General features: G+C 33.8%; 2 protein-coding genes across 2 annotated transcripts; both read right to left on the bottom strand.

The window, feature by feature from the left end:
- Positions 1-3744: 3744 nt before the first annotated feature.
- Positions 3745-6942, bottom strand: LOC306849988 (E2F-associated phosphoprotein-like). Its single transcript, XM_079385393.1, has 6 exons — positions 6804-6942; positions 6322-6506; positions 6121-6234; positions 4756-4870; positions 4552-4677; positions 3745-4466 (listed from the first exon to the last, which is right to left on the bottom strand). Exons 1-6 carry the CDS (start codon positions 6872-6874, stop codon positions 4148-4150), a joined length of 930 nt encoding a protein of 309 aa, XP_079241519.1. The 5' UTR covers positions 6875-6942; the 3' UTR covers positions 3745-4147.
- A 224-nt stretch (positions 6943-7166) lies between these two features.
- Positions 7167-16764, bottom strand: LOC306850003 (sorting nexin-6). Its single transcript, XM_079385409.1, has 14 exons — positions 16731-16764; positions 16555-16605; positions 15250-15354; positions 15007-15117; positions 13926-14047; positions 13715-13838; positions 13177-13272; positions 12343-12448; positions 11576-11651; positions 11212-11251; positions 10113-10199; positions 9653-9812; positions 8163-8248; positions 7167-8080 (listed from the first exon to the last, which is right to left on the bottom strand). Exons 1-14 carry the CDS (start codon positions 16734-16736, stop codon positions 8027-8029), a joined length of 1224 nt encoding a protein of 407 aa, XP_079241535.1. The 5' UTR covers positions 16737-16764; the 3' UTR covers positions 7167-8026.
- Positions 16765-19766: the final 3002 nt, after the last annotated feature.

Here is a 19766-nt window from a genome sequence, read left to right as displayed (position 1 = left end):
TTACAACTGTTTTGTATTTAAGAAAATGCATGTCCTGCACCTGTTTGGGTCTGACTAACAGTGACTTTCCTGATTTGTGTTTGTCTTTAAAGGAATAGATGAAAATTTACTGAACATGAAATCTCAGGCCATCCGAGATGTAGATGAGTTTGTTTCTACATCAGAACAGATTTGGAGAAATTTAGGATTATATCCCCTTACTTGTCCACGGATCATATACTCACCTCAGGCCATCCCAGATGACGCTGCCTTGCCCAACAGAGCTTCTTCTTAGAACTGCAACTCTGGCAGGACATTGCTGTACATCTAGAGTGCAAACTCCAGATGACCCGCGGTGGCGTACGTGAGAACACCCTCATCCTGTAGTTTAAAGTGCAACCAGCTGCTATTTTCATTTTGAGCTCATGCCAACGATATGAATTTGTGAGCTGGACATGATATGATTGGTTGCCGTGTCAAAGCTGATTATAAACTAAACGGATTCATCCATATCTTCAGTTCCACCTGTTTGGCGAAGATCAATATTTATAGATCAACTTGTATTTCACAGAAACATACTGTGTATTGTGGGTTAACCCAGATAACCACCGTAAACAACTGATAAATATGATCCTCCTATTGAAATGTGGTTTGTATACATGCTGAGACACGTAGCCATGCACATATACTCTGTAATCACATTCACTCATGTTGTGCCTGCTTGTAGCAAATTTTAATATTTATAGCATTTTTTTTAAATTACAAATCTAACAGCCATCTTTCGGTATAAGAAATGGGACATAAATTACAATTTGAAATGGATTAAATCTTTATTAAAAAACTATGTTGATCAGCTGATAATTTAGCAAGACTTAAACAAGTACATTTATTAAATATCTTCAAGATCATTTAATTTGCATTTTATTTCATAACTAATGGGAAGATAGCATATGTTATTCACGTTAATGTTTACTTACTGATAAAATACATACAAATTTACACACAAACTGCATCAAAACTTCAGATAACAGAAGAAAAAAATTAAACATCCAATTAAAAAAAATGATTTCCATACATCAAAATATCTCACTTTTTCTCAGGCAGAAACAGAACTTTACTGAGCATATGCTGAATAAATGCATCAAAGTCATACCAAAAACAAAAGATCAAGTCGAATAAAGAAAGAGTTTATTTAAGCGGGCTTTTATGACCTGAGCAATCAGTTCTGAAGCATCAACATTGACATCACACATAGCGCAGGTAATTATTTAACGTATGACTCACAAGGGTCTAATAAAAAATAGATTTCCGTTGGTGACAAAAACAGTATCAATAATTCATCAGTCCGCTATGGCAAACCAAATCATTTCAGGCAAAATAAATCTGTGTAAAACTATACAAATATGTATACAATTAAATATACACATTTATATAAAAAAATATGTATCACTGTCATGAAACGAAACAAGAAGCATTATTTAAAAAAAAAAAAAAATCATACTATATATATATATAAAAGGATATATTTCTAGCAAGGGCGGTGTGTGCTTTTGCTGTTGCAGACTGTGCTCTTCACACAGAATTACTCAATTAGACAGGCCTCTACCACACTCCTCAACGTTGGTCTTCTTCAACATACACAAGTGTCCTCCTTTGAAGTAAATCACAGACATCGTTGTGAACAGTTCAAGAGCAGTTCATTTTTTTTCTGGCCACCAAGTGGAGGTTGCATCCCGATGATCCCGGCTGATGACGTCACTGGACCACTTCAAAATAGTGTAATATGGCCATTATGTGCTGAGGCATGAACACATAACCGGTGTAGACTGCCATCGCTGCCACCGTGATCAGGAGGGAATCTGACCGTCTTATTAAGAAAATCATTTTGCAGAAGGAAACAGGGTTATTATAGTATACTACAACCATAAAAAAAAAAAAAAAAAAATGTGTAAAAAATAAACTTTCTTTAGTTTAACTGGATGTACTAAATTACCTAAAACTGAAATAAAAAATTTAAAACTATACAGACCTACAGAAAAGCACAAAAAATACCAAATTAAAAAAATATATAAATATAAAAATTTTGAATATTATTAAAACGTATCTCAATAATAATACTTGAATAACACTGAAAGGAAACCATGAGTGACATCTAGTGAATAGGCATTTAGCACAATTTTCCTTGGAGTGGAGCATTGCTTTAAATTGGAGCAGTGAGATTATGATTATTTATAAAATGTTACCTGCTTTTTCAGACTTTATGGCCTTTCTAAAATGAAATACAGTAATGCATACACAATTTATATGTGTCTATACAAAATGAAGCATTTAAAATATAATCTTAATGAGAAACACAATTTAGCTGTGTGCAAATTTTTTTTTTAAAATACACATTTTTCAATAATTAACTGAATTTTATATTTTCTAATCAACAGACTGCTAATGAAAATATATTTTATTACTCTTATAAACACTGTATGTGTTAAACATTATTTGCCAGCTTCAAAAAATGCAGTAAAACTGTAACATTTAAAGCAAGTTTACATTTTATCAGTAGACCAGTAACAAAAATAGTTCATAATTAGTTATTGTTACAAATACGGTGTATTAAACAGAAAATACTTACCAAACACATTTGTGTTCCTGGAACACAAAACCAGTCATAAGTACCAGGGATGTATTTGTAGCAATAGCCAAAAATACATTGTATGGGTCAAAATGATCAATTTTTCTTTTATGCCAAAAATCATTAGGATATTAAGTAAAGATGCATGTAAATTTCCTACTGTAAATATATCAAAAGTTAATATGCATTGCAAAGAACTTCATTTGGACAACTTTAAAGGCGAATTTCTCAATATTTAGATTTTTTTGCACCCTCAGATTCCAGATTTTCTAATAGTTGTATCTCTGACAAATATTGTCCTAACAAACCATACATCAATGGACAGCTTATTTATTCATTGTATAAATATCAATTTAAAAAAATTGACCCATATGACTGGTTTTGTGGTCACACTTAATTGAATTTTATAATTTATCTGAAGAATAAATAAGAAAACGAAATATATTAAGGTTAGAATAAAGATGTACAAGTCCTTAAACAAGTCAGCTGACATGACCCAGTAACACAGATCATCACAGAAGAGAGAAGACGCCTGAAAATCAAGTCATGTGTCAATTATTCAAATGTTAAACATCACACCCACAAGAAAACTACCCACGATTTAATTAATCTGAATTTGCATATAATCAGTCATGCAAATATAACTTTAAAAAGCAACTAAATACGAATCAGCTGTTGCAGATGTAATAGATTTACAATCAGCACACCACACTTTTACAGTCAATGTTGATCGAAAATACATTAATTCGTTCAGGTAAACAATTTTAGTATATGCTAACCATATTTAGTTAATCGTATGATACACACTTGAATAGCAAGGAAACCTTACGTGGAGGTAAGCACTCTTCCAAATACTGTTTTAAAGCATATAAAGCTCTGTATTTGACGAAAAAAGGATACTGAAGATCGTTCTCTCCCACGGCTCCAACATATACAGAGCTGTTACGAGTATATATTGGTAATAAAACCAAGACAATTGTTTCCAGATATCTCCTAACGCCATATTGTCTCCCAGCTCGACGTGTTGGTCTCGGCGCTTCCTTCCGGTGCAGAACAAACATAACAAAATAAAAGTCATGCGCTGGAAAAGAAATGGAGGGATATTACGGAGTGCCAAAAAAGTAAACATAAGACGCCGTCATATTTGATAGGAATTTAATTTTCTATAAGATCAAAATTAAAACATTTATTCGTTCACTTTCAGAGCACATTAAGTGCTTAGCTAAATGCTTTTTCCAGCAATATGTTTAGTTTGAATCATTTCCATGCCCTCTACTGTGTATAAAAATACTATTCAATAAAAGGGAAGTCAACAGAACAACTTTTATGCAAATCTGAAATGTTATTTACAGGAAGTGTAAACAGAATATAAATCAAATATAAAAACCCTATAAATAAAATGACATGTCTAGCCATATTACTTTCCCGCCAAAAACTTATCTCTCGCTCTTTATATGTACTGTACAGTAAAGTTGTCCGGTGATGCATATCATCAAACCCACCGAAACATGTGGTTTGTATTTATAAGTCCAGTAAATGTCCTTAGCAGTGACTTGCTAGGATGTTGAAGAAATGATACACCTCATCTTTATCATACACTGCTACTTCAGTGGAGCATTCTGTGCACTTGACTGGGTGATATATCTCTTCTTCATCCATTCCTGCCAAGCGTGCATCAGTCAGACCTGCACTTGACTCCATTTCAGTCTCTGTGGATGAGGACGTGGTCTCCTGACGGGCCTTCTTCCGGCGCCGGCTCTGCTTTCTCTTATTGGCGGTTTTATAGCGCAGCACTTCCTCTTTGTTGACTGTGCAGTTCATCACGAACATGGCTCTGTACTGGGTCCGATATTTCTCATGCCTGCGGGTTGAGAAGACATTTATTTAAAAAATAGACTAATCTTCACAGATGCTCACAGTGCAATATGAGCTGAATGTGACCGTACCTCTGACAGTCCAGGCACAGGGTGGTCATACAGGCGGGACAGTTGAGGACCGCGTCACTGCTTGGAACAGTGTGTGATTGGTTTCTTCTGTTTGCTGATGCTGGCAGCCGCCTCTGATTTCTGTATCTGTATAAAAAAAAATGGAAATAAGCTATGAACTACCATTTGTTGCCTGCATACATTTTTTTTGTGACCAAAACCTACTCTTTTCTTTTTGCATCCACCCAAGCCTGGTCGCGATCATCCTCGTCTGGGTCATATAACAGCTCATCATTTGTGAGAACAGAGCGCTGCTTCCTCCTCAGACCCTGAGAGCTGCCTGATACAGCACAGAAAACCATATTAACATAACTTATTTACCCTTTATTATGCTTGTTCACCACATTATCGCTCATCACTCTTAAACTGGGTGCTCAGCAAAAAATATTGATAATGAAAATAAAAGTCAGCATACAAAAAAAGTAATAAGAAACCATCACATACATTATAAACATAAATCTATATTTATATATATTTCAGTTAAAACAGATATGTTGCTACTCCAATTTTACACGCAAGTATAGCCAAGAGCACAGCTATTGTCATGATCTTATGTGTATTTGATTTTAATCAGACGACGACTCGATTATCAGGATTTTTGTGCAGATTAACATCTTGGAAGGGAGAGCTGGTTATGTAGCCTAGTCTTAATGTGTCGTGCTTCAGTCACCATTTCATATTCATTCCGTTGTCTGACAACAGAAACTGGAAAATATAACAATACAAACAGTTTTATTGAGAATTTAGCTGCCTCAAAACACAGTATATGGGCACAGAGAGGCAAACAAATCTAATAATAAATAATAAATGTACATTTTGCATGTTCAGAAGAAGAGCTACCCTGTCGTGCAAAAATGTAAACAGGTTTGTGTCAGTAAATTGCTCAGTGCAAAGAAAGAGAAGTCGTGGGAACCTGGTATTTCTTCTTTCATGTGTCTAATAGACATGAACACGTTCTTTGAAACACATCTACTCTTCATGCTCTATGTTGACTATGGTTTCAATAATATATATACATATACAATTCAAAAAAATAAAAGCAAATTATAACAAGTTAAACCTGAAGGGTTAATCAATTTATTTAGCAAGTTATTTAGAGAGTTAAGTCTTTTTTAGGTAACTTAAGGACTAAAAATTACATTTTCAAATGCCGCAAAACTTGTCTAAATAAAACTGACCTACAATCAAAATACTACTACTATTTTTTTTTAAATAAAACACCAAACTTAATGTGTTTATCAAAATCAGGCATTACATTGTTTGTAACTTTTGATACATTCAGTCCCAAAAACGCTCAGATTCTTTTTTTGATCAAATATATAAATAATATCTAAAATTAAACCTTACTTTTAAAAGTTGACTATTGTGTTGAACTGAACATCCTTTATGTAAAATGTCTAAACTGTAAAAAATAAAAATGTCTTTTAAGAGGAACGAAAACAATATTTTATTTGTGATCTCAAAATGTATCCATATTAACAACTGATATTCTTGTACAATAGACAATTTATTTATTTTTCAAATAATTACCAGATGTGCCATCATCTTCATCTTCATCTTCAGAGTCAAAGTAAATGCTGTCATACTCCTGAGTCTGTTGCTTGTTTGCTGTGGCAGTGCTGTCACTGGTCCCAGATGTTTGACCTGTACATTAAATCATAAATTGAGTTTATTCACTGCTATATTAGATTTAAATGGTAACACTGGTAATTGCACGTGTGTTTGTGAAACCTTGAGCTGAAGATGCCGTCCAGCTGCACTCCAGGCTCTTCATGGTGCTGCTGAGCTCTGCCTCCATCTCCTTCTCAAACTCATCTCCACTGGAGGACTCGCTCTCCCCCGTCAGATACTCTCTGATCAGCTTCTTCTTCTGTTCCGGCGTCCCGTGGAGAAGAATATCCAGCTCATCCTCAGAACTGAGAAAATACAACCATGGTGTTCATGTTTACAACTCGACTCGAAGGAAATACGACTAATGTATACCAACACCAAAGTATAACATACATACGGCCTATAAAAAATACCTATATGTGGGTATATAGTATTTATAGAGTTGTAACTTTTTAGTTTTAGTTACTTTTTCTTATTTGTAAGACAAAAGCGTCTGCTAAATGACAAAAGTAAAGTAAGTATAAAGTAAAATACATAACCCTGATACTGATGTTCACGTTTGTTTACATGTGTGCAGATAAAGAGTGTTTTTTGTTATTTACCTGCTTCCGGCTCCTTCCTCATCACTTGGCTCTTCAATCTCATATGAATCATAATCATCTTTTCGGTTCATTTTTCTTATTTCGAGTAAAACACAAGGGAAATAAAACGCGTGTTTACTTCACTTCAGCACCGGAAAGCAAGTTATGGAATATTTCCGGGTCACGCTCTTTTCAAAATAAAGCTAACAAAATAAAAGCCATTAAAAATATATATATATTTACTATTTAAAATCACTATTATGATTACGGTTACAAGTTGTGTAAATGTATTTTCATATTTAATAAATATTCAAAGGCTATTTAAAGTTCTCCCATGGCAGCTGGATTCTATTAAATAAATTGTGTACGATAAAAAAATATTTTACCAGTAAGCGAACACTGCCTTTATTTAGTCCATTAATTCAAACCATCAGTTTTTCTGACATAAAAAAAAAAAATCTCACTTAAAGTAAACAGCATCATTTATTTTTTCTTATTTTCATGGTCAGTTTATCATTGTTATCAGCGTTTATGTCAGCATTCCTCCATCGGAATAAATGGAAGATTTGGTCACATATTGTGAAAAAGAAAACAACATTCATATACAGTGCACTTAAAGGAGAAAAACTGCATCCATGTATGATTTCTTTTTAACAATGTCATTAATCTACATTTTAAGGCAAACATACTGAAGCATTATTTGTTAGGAATGGGGAAAAAAAGAGGAATAGACTGCTTTGCAGAAAATTAGTCTGATTATGATGATCCATAGCTATACGATGAAAACTAACACATGTACAAGGCTTTGAGTGACCATACACTTTAATTGTAATAACAATCAGCTCAACTTGAACAAGATATCTGAGCAGCATCCACACACAGATCACCAAAACTAACTTAGATTACAACAGAGAAAACAAAAACAAGCGAAACGAAACAAACGGGACAAAAACTGCCAAAACGAGAATAATGTAGCCAATCCCATGGAAAACAATGAACAATTGAAAGTTAAAAATGTGTGATTAAATGAAGTCGTATATCTTGTGCTGTGTGGATCAGGTGATCTTCCACAGTGGACTGCTTCACTTTAGGGGGGTTGTGGAGGGAGTATGGTGTCTCTGGTAGTGGTAAGTACAGACGTCTCTTTAGACAAACTGACCCCAGGTATGTTCTCTCCTCCATCTTCCGAATGAAGACGAGACCAAAGCAGGGAAAGCCCTATATGGAGAACCTGGCTCCAGTACCTAAGTGTCCCCTTTCAGGACCCCCAGACAGCTCTGCAGCAATTGTAGATTCCCCTGGAGAGAGAGAGAGATATTCTGAATAAACAATACGTGGATTTGACATTATTGAGAGTCAGAGTATAAAGTGAATGGAAACCTTGGCATGTTTGAGTTCCAGCTCGGCCAGTTCCACCAAGTTCTTTCTGAACGCTGCTACTCGCCGTGTCTTGAAATCTATCAGTTCTAAATGGAACACGAGCATTAATATTCAGTGAGCAAACAGCCGTTTAGCAGATGCTTTTATCCAAAGTGACTCCCGGTAATTTTAATAAAACTCCCTGGAGCAATCTGAGGTTAAAACCAATATGCCACATAATTTAACATCGAGGTCATTTTCAAAAAACGTATTTCCACATAACACCTTTTCCAAAGATAATTCTATATCCAAATTAAAAGCAAAAGTAGAGCTGCACGATTTGGGGAATAAAACTTCAAAAGAAATGTGATTTTTCTGATAAACAAAATTCAGATTGTGAAAACATGTAATAAAAAATAAAAAAGTCCCCACTTGCAGGGCTGCACAATTTGGCCCAAAATTTTGTAATTAAATAATCAACATGACAAAAAATAAATAAATAATAATAATAAAAAACAAAAAAAAACAAAAAAAAAATTATACATATATAATTTTATTTATATATAAATAATAAAAAAAAAAAAAAAATATATATATATATATATATATATATATATATATATATATATATATATATATACATACACATACATACATACCACACACATATATAAATAAATAAATAAATAAATATATATATATATATATATATATATATATATAGAGAGAGATTTTTTTTATTTTTATAATAATGACTATTTATTTTTGATTATTATTACTAAATAAAAGCATTAAACAAATACATATTTCTGTTGCAATATATCACCATAAAATAAAAACATTGTATTGAAGGAGGAGGAAAAGAAGAAAAAGAAGCAGAAGAAGAAGAATTTTATTACAGTATAACTTTAAAATTACAATACTAATATTTTTGGCCATCTTAATTTTTAAAGCTTAAACAATCAAGTTTTTATTTGATGAAAACCTCAAGGAGAGGTCAGCATGAAATGAAAATTCTCCTTCTGTTTTTCTAAATGCATGTTTTAGATCTAATTGTAAGCATAGGTTTCATTTGTATAAAAAAAAAAAAAGTTCTGACCTTGTGATGTTTAGTAAAAATGTTATAACTGGATATTCCAGTGAAAATGACAGACTTCTCCAATCATTTAGTCTGATTAAACCCACTGCTGGAAACTCACGCACTTCACTCTAAAATATGCCTTGTATATATTTAATTAAATCATAGACTTTTGATAATAGCAACAGTAGATTTTGATAGTAGCAATTTGATAATATCACAATTTAAGTTTATTTCAGGGTTATTTTGATTATTCAGCCCTAGTGTAAAATGAAAACTAGTGTGTCATCTATTAAAACCAAGCAATCAACAAATGGCAATTGCCTGTACCAGTTTAGAAGAGCACGTTTTATTACAATACGTCTGGTTAGGAAACGGTGTAAAAGCAAGTATGGTTGTACTCAAATCACTTTGAATGATACAGATGAAGTACCTTGTTTTGCAGATTCAGAGATTTTCTCAAACTTCTGACAGCACACTTGCTGTGTGGTTTCTGCTTGGAGGACGTCCTTGTTTTTAGCTCGGGCTTTATCCAGAGCTTTATTAGCATTCTCATAATCAACTAATGCTCTTCCTCGTCTGTACAGGAGGTCCTGTGGAAGAGATAATGCAGTTTACAAAAAGAAAACAATCTAAATGCATTTTAAACTGGGTCAGGAAGCAATAACTATGAATAGTAGAAGATAAATCCTCTGCAACAAACAATCAATACTGTATTAAACTGAATCTTAAGAGGACACTGTTCCACTGTTTTGCTTTGGAAAGTCAAGTCAGAATCACTTCTGTAGCTTAATTAAATTGCATCCAGGGCTACAGCAACAAATCACTCGCTAATGTAGGAAAGCCCTGTAATGACCAGCTGCCAGTTCAACATGCTGACCACACGGCTCTACCTTAGCGGCTTGCGACTCTCTGAGGTAGTACTTCAACAAGTCGGCAAGTTTCAAATCCTCATCGGCCGCCACGCGCGCTTCAATTTTCTGCACAGGAAACAGAGTTTGAAAACAACAGAGGAAGAGGTGAGTGACTTTACAACCCCTAACTCTCTAAATCATCAAAATGTGCCTTCTCTTTTGATACAAACTGCTGAGGTTAGACTCACACCAAATGAACTTTGCTTAACCTTAGAGAAGAGGCAGTCACAAAACTTTGAAAAAGTAAAAGACAAAGTAATTTTTATATAAGTTTATTATGAACATTAAAATGAAAAGACTGAAGCCAATGTCACATATTTACTTATGTAATAGCACATCATAACCTAGTAATAGTGCAGAATCTTAAATATTTTGGTTACACTTTCTCATTTATTAGCATTCGTTAAGTACAGTGGCATTCACAAAAACCATTAAAAATCGCTTTTTGGTAATTAAAATAAAGCTGAAATAAATTAATAAAGAAAGGTATATCTTATAAAAAAATATATAAAATATATAAAAAATGAGAAATGTTGCCTTGGCATCTAAATCAAATCATTTTAAGAAGAAGTACTAAAATGAGTAAAACTAAAACAGAAATAATAATAAAAAAAAACATTTAAAGCTAAATGGAAGTAATTTTTTAAAAAACTAATAAATATGACACAAGCACATAAAACTTTACAATTAAAAATGTAAAAATATTAAACATATGTAATTATAAATATCTATACACAAATCTAAATATAAAAATATTAAAAAAAAAAAAAAATTAACTTCTGTTGTTAACTTGACCTAACAATGAATACTACTACATTACAATTAAAAGTTGCATTTATTAATATTAATTTCACCGCACTGTAAACTGAAACAAATAATAACTGTACTTTTATTAACTAACATAAAAAAAATTGATAAAAGCTATAAATGTTGTTCATTGTTAGTTAAATAATATATTTTATTGTAAAATTTTTACCATGTAAATGTTTTAGATTTAAATGTTTAAATTAGGGCTTTGACCACTTTATATTAAAAAGCATCCATGTTAAAATTGTGTTATAAAATTGGAAGCACTTACCCGTGTTTTCTCAAAAAGCTCTGATACTTTCAGGAAAAATCTGTTTATGAGGGAACATAACAAAGCAAGTCAAAGATTTGACTGCATTCACACTGGGCCATGCACAGAATGCATTTTTGCTTTGAAAAACATGAGATGCTGGTAGTGGAATAGGAAAAATAACTCAAGGCCTGGAGACATGATTTTTAAAAGATGAACGTATTGTAACTTGACTGCTGTGTTTTCAGAATGCCATATCATACGCAATATGCTGAAGCGAATGTAACAGCCATCTACAGCACGTGTTTACATGAAAATCAACTGAAAAGTCGTGGAGTGGACAAATGCATTCTGTGTGGAGCTACATGGGAAATCATTGTCGTACTTGCACAGATCTGTGGAGTCTTGGGTTCCTAAGGTGTACAGCGTGGAGGCGATTCTGTTGATATCATCCGCCGCACCTGAAACACACGTGCTGTTAGATCTCTAGACGAGGCAATGCTGTCATTGGCTCAGTGATGCAGCACTTAACTGCATTTCACAGCATTCTGCTTTTCCAGATCATGTTTCAGTGTTGTGCCAATAAGACTCACGGCACACAAGGAAAAGAAAAACATTTGGCTCGGAATTGGACAGACACTTGATGTAAGAAAATGACCAAAATATATTTCTGAATTCATCTGCATTAATGGAAAGAGCTGCATTAAATTCAGATCATGTTACACAATTTTCCTACTAAGCAGTATTATGTACCACCTTTAAATTTCCTGTTATCACTCCTATCAAAGAAAACCAACTTTACCAGGCAAATTAATGATGAACACAAACAGAACCAAACACTGCGAAATGAAGAAACCTCCTTATCCACACACACTGAAGCATGATATGAGCATATTTACAGTTCATAGCTTTGACAAATTAACCTTAGATGGGATGAACAGCACAATGCTAAAACAGTTTTGTTTTGTTTTAGGGGTATACCTGAAATGGTATTGGTAGAGGTACATTTAGCTTTATAACACACACTACCTGTGACTGAAGAACTTTGTCCTTGCCTTATCCTTGACGCTAAATGATCATGTGAGCCAGAAGCATTTACAAATGTGTGACAAAATCACCCATAAAAATAAGATATGGAAAAGAGAAACTTACTTTTGTGAGACCTGATCATTCGATCAGATTTGGCAGATGCGTCTTTGACACGGTTGTGGTACTCTAAAAGGAATGTCTTCTCGTGTTCAAAGAAATCATCAACGTCCTGTTATAAAAAAAATTATTAGACTGTTCAGTAAAGGGCAAAAAAATATGAAGAGGTGAATTTCATGACGAACTAATAGGATTTTAGGATGAAACATGAGGACATGGACATGTTTTTACAAGTTTTCTGGCAGTCTTAAATGAAAACTACTGTTCAATAGTTTGGAGTCAGTAAGAGTTCGTTTTTTTTAAGAGTGAATTAATATACGTTTAAATCAGCAAGGATGCATTAAATTGATCAAACGTGACATTAAAACATTTATAATCAAAGAATCATGTTTCTTGAGCAGCAAATCAGCATATCAGAATGATTTCTGAAGGATCATGTGACACTAAAGACTTAAGTAATGGCTGCTTGAAAATTCAGCTTGGCATCAAATTACATTTTAAAATATATTCAAAAAGAAAACATTTTAAATTGTAATATTTCCCAATATTACGGTTTTACTGTGTGCTTTGATGCGACCCTAAACATTTGTACCATAGTGCATTTTTGACTCCATTTTTGGTTTTGGCCATTGTGCATTGCACTACTAGTGAAGCATTCACCAGGGAATCATAAACCATCATTCAACCTACAGCTAAACACAAAGAAGCTCAAGCCAAAGTAAATCATTTCTCAGAAAGGTGGCTGTCTTCGTGGCCTCTCTCTCCACCTCCTAATTTCAAAAGCAGAGTCACATAAAAAAAGGCACATGACATGGGAAGGCGGCCACAGTCTGAACTGACCTTCACTCCAGCCACAAGAACCCCATCTGCAGACTTCACCACGTTCTTGAAGAAATCCTCCAGCTTTTCCTTCTTGTTTTTCCCTCGTACACTCAGCTGTAATTACAAGCGAAAAATCCAAGGGCAAATGAACAATTAAATCCTCAGATCTTTTTCCATTTCTACTGAGAATGACAATGAGAATGGCTTTGATATATTTAATGAAATATTCTTCTGCTTTGCACTGATGTCAGACTTATTCATTTGTTATGAATAATCGGATTCTTTTGGTTTGTGTCCAAGTTTCAAATAAAAAAAAGAGAAAAATAATTCAAGGACATTTTAACAAGTAACATTTAATATCTTGAATTCATTGGGAATAAAATGAACAATTAAATGCATTATATATTCAATATATACAAGATTCAATGCCTTAAAACAATGTTTACAATAAAGTAAATAATAATTCATACATAAAAGCAATAATAACACTTAAAAACAATATTGTACTTGTACTTACAATTTTCCAAAGATTTTAGAGAAATAATGGCACACTTACGTCTTGGTTGTACTCTAAGAAAACATGAAAGTTCAAGTCTTTGCGCAGGACGGGATGGGCAGCAACTCGGCACAGAAAGACCTCATGCATTGCCACTGTCTTCTTAAAGATGGCCAGATATTCACTGCAACACATTTTCATATTATTAATAATGAAGTCGTGCAACTAGCAATGCACTAACAATCATAAATGAAGACGATTAATAACTCACGCCTCCAGTTCCTGTTTCATCTTCGTGAATTCCTCCTTGGTCATAGATCCTTCACCTTCTCCCAGCTTCTGAAGTTTCTCCCGAGATGCATCGAAATCCGGTCTCGGAGGAGCAGGAGGAATCTACAGGGAAAGTCTTTATGTTAGATATTCAAGTGGCATTATGACTCCCAAAACTGCCTTCAGAGGGTGCTGGTAATGAGACTCTGGGATTCGTAATATCATTCACTGAATGAAAAATGCAATCGCTCACACTGCTGTGCCTAATGCAAAGTGCTATAAATAATTCAGGCTTGCTTTGATGATATTGTAAATGGCAGTCAGTGCCAGGACTCTTTCTTTGTTGAGTATTAATCTGAGTATCCCAGATGAAACTATGTTAAATCAGATAACAAAAGACTTACTTTACTGCAATAATGCAAAAAATAAGCTAATGAAAAAGGACTGCAAGCCAAAAACACAGGAACACTGTGAAATATTTTTACGTTTTAAAATAACAGTTTTAAGATGTAATTTATTCCTGTGATCAAAGCTAAACTTTCTGCATCGTTACTCCAGTCTTGTGTCACATGATCCTTATCATTCTATTATGAATAAAAGGATGACTTTCTTTAAAATAATAAAACACCATGAATGTGACATGGAAAACTAATAAAGCATATCACACAACAATTTTGTCAGTTTACTCTTCTAGTTTAATAATGGTTTCAACCAATATATCCAGAATGGAAACTGCACCAAAGATCATTTCCTTTTTTCATGCACCTGAACTACAACAAAATGACATTTGTCATGCAACAGACCTTGTAATGGACACCAGACCTATAAAAGGACATTAAGCAATGATTTCAGACTTGGCAAGAGCGACTGGAACGTTTGCTCTCAAACACACATAATAAAGTCGTGTTTAAACAAGAGTATGACCCATACAGTTCAAACAAGCATCCAGTGTAAAGCAAATTAAAGAATTACACTACTAGCATAATTGCAAACAGCTGGTCTGTGATTGCGATTAACAGCCAAACTATCCGTTTCATCACTAAACTTATACTATAATATGCAAAACACTTAATGGTACTTACAATATAACCTGCGTATTCTTCATTTTCCACAAACGAGTCGTGGAGCCAGATAAATTCTTCATGCTGTCTGACCACTGAAAATTCATTTTGCTTGAAATTAGGTAGAGTGCTCTGGAAAAAACATAAATCATCACTTAATGAATGAATGCGGTAAACAACATGTGCATAAAGTAGATTTCGGAGGCAGGGCTGAAATTCTAAACACATAATCCTGGGAGTTTTTAATTCATAGATGTTGTGTACCTTTGTATGGACGGTGAACTTGACCTTGTCTCTCTCGCTCAGAGCGTCTGAAATGTCCACCTGTAGTGTAGCGTCGGTTTGAAGATCCACATTCACTGCCCTCGGCTATTAAAATAGTTACATAAATACAGTGTCATTTAATAACAGCAATAGCTCAAACAGTGAGGATCATGCTGCATCCGTTTTTTAATATTACACAAAAAGTTTGATCTAATTACAAAATATTTATAATGCATATTGTTTTATTTAAGTAGAAGACATGATATGTCAAGCAGTGACCGCAGTGTCATATTCAATTTATAACCATTTCAAACAATATTTTTCTCAGGAAAGATGGAATACTGAAAATTAATTTAAACGTTGAAAGAAAAAAATAATCACCTAAAATACACACTTTCCAAATATACGCATTTAACCTAGTTATTGATCAACTACAATATACATATAATAAATGTCAAATCACATACAAAACAGCACTGCACTGAAATGTTAGACAATTATCATAATTTTGATAGTTAAATGCTTATAATATTGTAAAATGATACAATATAATATTATATAATTAATTGATAAGATTTTTTTAAGCATTATAATATTAAACTAGATTTTGCAGTTACAAAATCTGTAGTAACCATTATATTTTAATAGAAAATATGGTTTATTAAATTCCAATGCAACATTATTTTAATTCTAAACATTATATTAAATCCACAGCTTTTCTATACAACCATATTTCTTACACAACTGACAGCATACCATTAAAGTAACAGGGTATTCTTAAAAATACATTTTAGTACTATGTACAGTATACATTAAAATACCATGACACTGCTACAGTACAGTATGTTTTGTAAGGCATAGCCTATCTACAGTAACCAAGCCGTTACAATTACAGAATAACTGAAACAATTTAGAGCAACATTGTTTCATTTGATGCTACATTACAAAGTAACACTGTCAACTTTTATACAGATAAGAATTAGTCAAATAAATATGTAAAGTAACAGTTTTTTAATACAGTAAACTACCCTGCTGCCTGACTGTTAACTTTAACAAGGTTATTTAACCAGCTAGATGAGCTCATGGCATGATGTGGGTTCTTCATACAAAGGTTTGTGTTTGTGAGGTTTGTCAGGAGGAAGTGAACACACACACACACACACACACACACACACACACAGGGCCACAGTGACACCAGCAGTAACACACACGTCCTCTGACTACAAACACACACAACAAACATGCACAGCACACAGCAGGAGCACAGACACAGAACAGAAATGAGGAAAGCGAAAAAAAACTTACTCCTCTGTCCTCTTCCGAGAGGAAATCAGGACCATCGTCCAGCCCTTCTTGCTGCGGAGAGACACACAGAAAGATCAGAACGAACGCAAAGACGACAGATGCTCGTTATTACTCGATGCATCGGAGGATTGCATGTGTAAATATGGGTGGAGGGAGTCAGAGAGAAAAGCACCCACCATCATGGCTGCTGCGGGTGGAGTAAGAATGTGGCGGAGTGCGTGACGTCACTGAGGCATGAGATCTGAGGGGTGGAGCCTTAAACTGCTTTCGCTCATTTATTAGATATTATTATTAATTATATATTTAGGCTTTACTCTTAATTTTCTTGGTATCATGTAGATTTGTATTTACATATAGGCTAAACATATTCCTTGTAAATCAGTTTGTAAACATTATACTACGTTATAAATAAAATAAATAGGGTTATTATTGTTAGATTGAAATCTATATTATATTATAGGTTTGGCTTTAGTCTTTTGTCTTGTTATTTTATTGTTCACATACTTTATGTATATTTGTCTCTGCACATGCATGTAAGCAAAACATTCACTGTTTTTACTATTTATTAAAATAAAATAACTTTTATTATTGTTGTTATTGATTTGAATATTATATGTTTGTTTTTTCTTGTTATCTTATCATTCCGATGGTATGTAGTAACATATTTCTTGTAAAGCACTGTTTTTACTATATGAATAAAATAAATAACGTTTAATTATGATTGTCTGTTATTCGATTGCAATTTTTACTCTTTTAGTTTTCTTATTAATTTTCGATATGTCATGTATATTTGTATCTACATATACATATAGGCTATAGGCTTATATATTCCTTATTATGTGAATAAATAAAACACATTATTATTATATTTTAGTGCATATTACTTATAACACAAACTCCATTACAGTCTTATAAGTGAAATATTCACTAACAAAGTCTGTACAGAATGGGGGTCACCGATGTGTTGATGTGATTACTCAGCACTAGAGGGAGACAAACTCACTTTAGTCACAGAGATATCACCTGCTGGTGGAGTGTGATGCGGTTACTAAGGAAACACCCCACTAATTTATTAGTTCAAGTCAGATGAGTTTGACAGAATCCAGCACTACTGGATCATTATTTTTATGACAACAGAATAATAATTTCTGCTGTGCAACACTGCAGCTCACCGCTTCGACCCGTGTTATAGTTTGTAGGGTAACACTTTACTTGAAGGGGTGTGCATAAGACTGACATGACTCATGTCATGAATATGAAGGAGGTTTTATGCATGTTTATGACAACTGTCATTAAGTGTCGTTTGCTTTTTAATGCAAACATGACATTATTTGACCTAACCCTACCCCTAACCCTAGCCCATAACTAAGACATCTCAAACAATGTCATCTTTGCATTAAAAATGACATAACTGAGCGAATTACACTTAATGACAGTTGTCATAAACATGCATAAAAAAACTTCATATTCATGACATGTGTGATGTCAGTCTTATGCACACCTCTTCAAGTAAAGTGTAACCGTGTGTGGTTACTAAGACTTTAGGTAATGATCAGTTAATGGTCAAGTGTCAGTTTTGGACCTTCGGAAAACATACTATCATAAAATGGTATTGGAGATTTCTTGTCATTGTAAAGTTAGAGAGCATATCAAATCAAATAACCTTGTATTAAAAATTGCACCGGCTCAGGACATCAAAACATATTGATAAATGATATACAGACATCAACATCACAGAGGGTTTTCACATCAGTCTGTGTCCTTGATATGCAGTTATCTCTCTGGTAGAAGTCAGCAGGTATTTTTTAATGGGAGCTTTTCTGATTGTAAACAGTTGTCATGTGGTATTCCTCAGGGCAGCTGTTTGGGTCCATTGTTGTTTTCTGTGTTTGTTAATGACTTGTCACATGCTGTTTCAAGAGCAGATGTTGTACTTTATGCAGATGATGCTACAATGTTTTATGCATCACCTACAATAACTGATATAAGTTGCACCTTGCAGAATGAACTTAATGCCATTACAAATTGGGTGAAACTTAATAAATTAACTCTTAATATATCTAAAACTAAATGTATAGTCTTTGGTACTAAACGTATGCTTGGCAAGCCTTGTAACTTAAATCTAATTATTGATACATCTTTGGTAGAGCAGGTGAGTCAGACTAAACTCTTGGGTGTGAGGCTGGATAGTCAGCTCTCTTGGGCTGATCAGATTGACTACATTGTGTCTAAAATGGCCAAAGGCATTGCTTTTTCTCGGAGATGTTCAGCGTATTGTCCACCCTCAGTTATGAAAACAGTTGTCCAGTCTTTAGTTCTGTCACATCTGGGGTACTGCTCAGTAATTTGGTCCAGTGCTGCACAGGGACATCTGAAAAAATTACAAATCGTTCAGAATAGAGCCGCATGAGTAGCCCTTGGTTGCTCTTTTCGCTCCAATGTGGATAAAATGCATACCTGTTTGGGCTGGCTAAAGGTGGAGGACAAACTTAATATAAGCCTTCTCTGTTATATGCACAATGCTCTATTTAAAAACAATCCAAAATCCTTTGTAGATAAATTGGTTTTTAGTGGGTATTGTCACGGGCATGTTACGCGTCAGGTGAGCTCAGGTGTGTTAGTGGTTCCATCTGCAAGGTCCAATTGTATGACAAGAACAGTTTTAGTTAGATCGTCATCTGCTTGGAATAAATTGGATTTAAGAATAAGGCATATATCCAACATATGTAATTTTAAGAAGACTCTAAAACAGATGACAATTAATAGTATTACACCAGTTAATTTGTGACTGTTATAGGTACTGACATTTTCAAATGCTGTATGTGCGTGAATGTGTATATGTGGATAAATGAATACATGGTTATGTTATATGTATGTTACATTTATCTATGTTATATTTGTGTATTTGTGTATTTTAATTGTATACACGTTTTTGCACTTTTATGGGCCCCAGGAAGACTATAGCAACTACATTGTGGAAGCTAATGGGGACCCAAATAAATAAACAAATAAACAAACATCACAGACGAGAGCATCATAATAACATATTGAGTAACTTTGTGCTCAAGTGAAATCTTGTGACCCAGCAACATGCAATAACACATTGATATGCCTTCAAAGGGTCATGTTGCACTGCATTAACAAATCCACTGCGAAACAACACTTAACTCATATGGCAATGAAATATCTGTGAAAATGATATAACTGCTGCT

The sequence above is a fragment of the Barbus barbus genome (assembly GCF_936440315.1).
Source record: "Barbus barbus genome assembly, chromosome: 30".
In the NCBI taxonomy this organism is placed as follows: domain Eukaryota; kingdom Metazoa; phylum Chordata; class Actinopteri; order Cypriniformes; family Cyprinidae; genus Barbus; species Barbus barbus.
The sequence above is the reverse complement of the archived record's forward strand: the minus strand, read 5'-3'. Positions and strand labels throughout refer to the sequence as shown.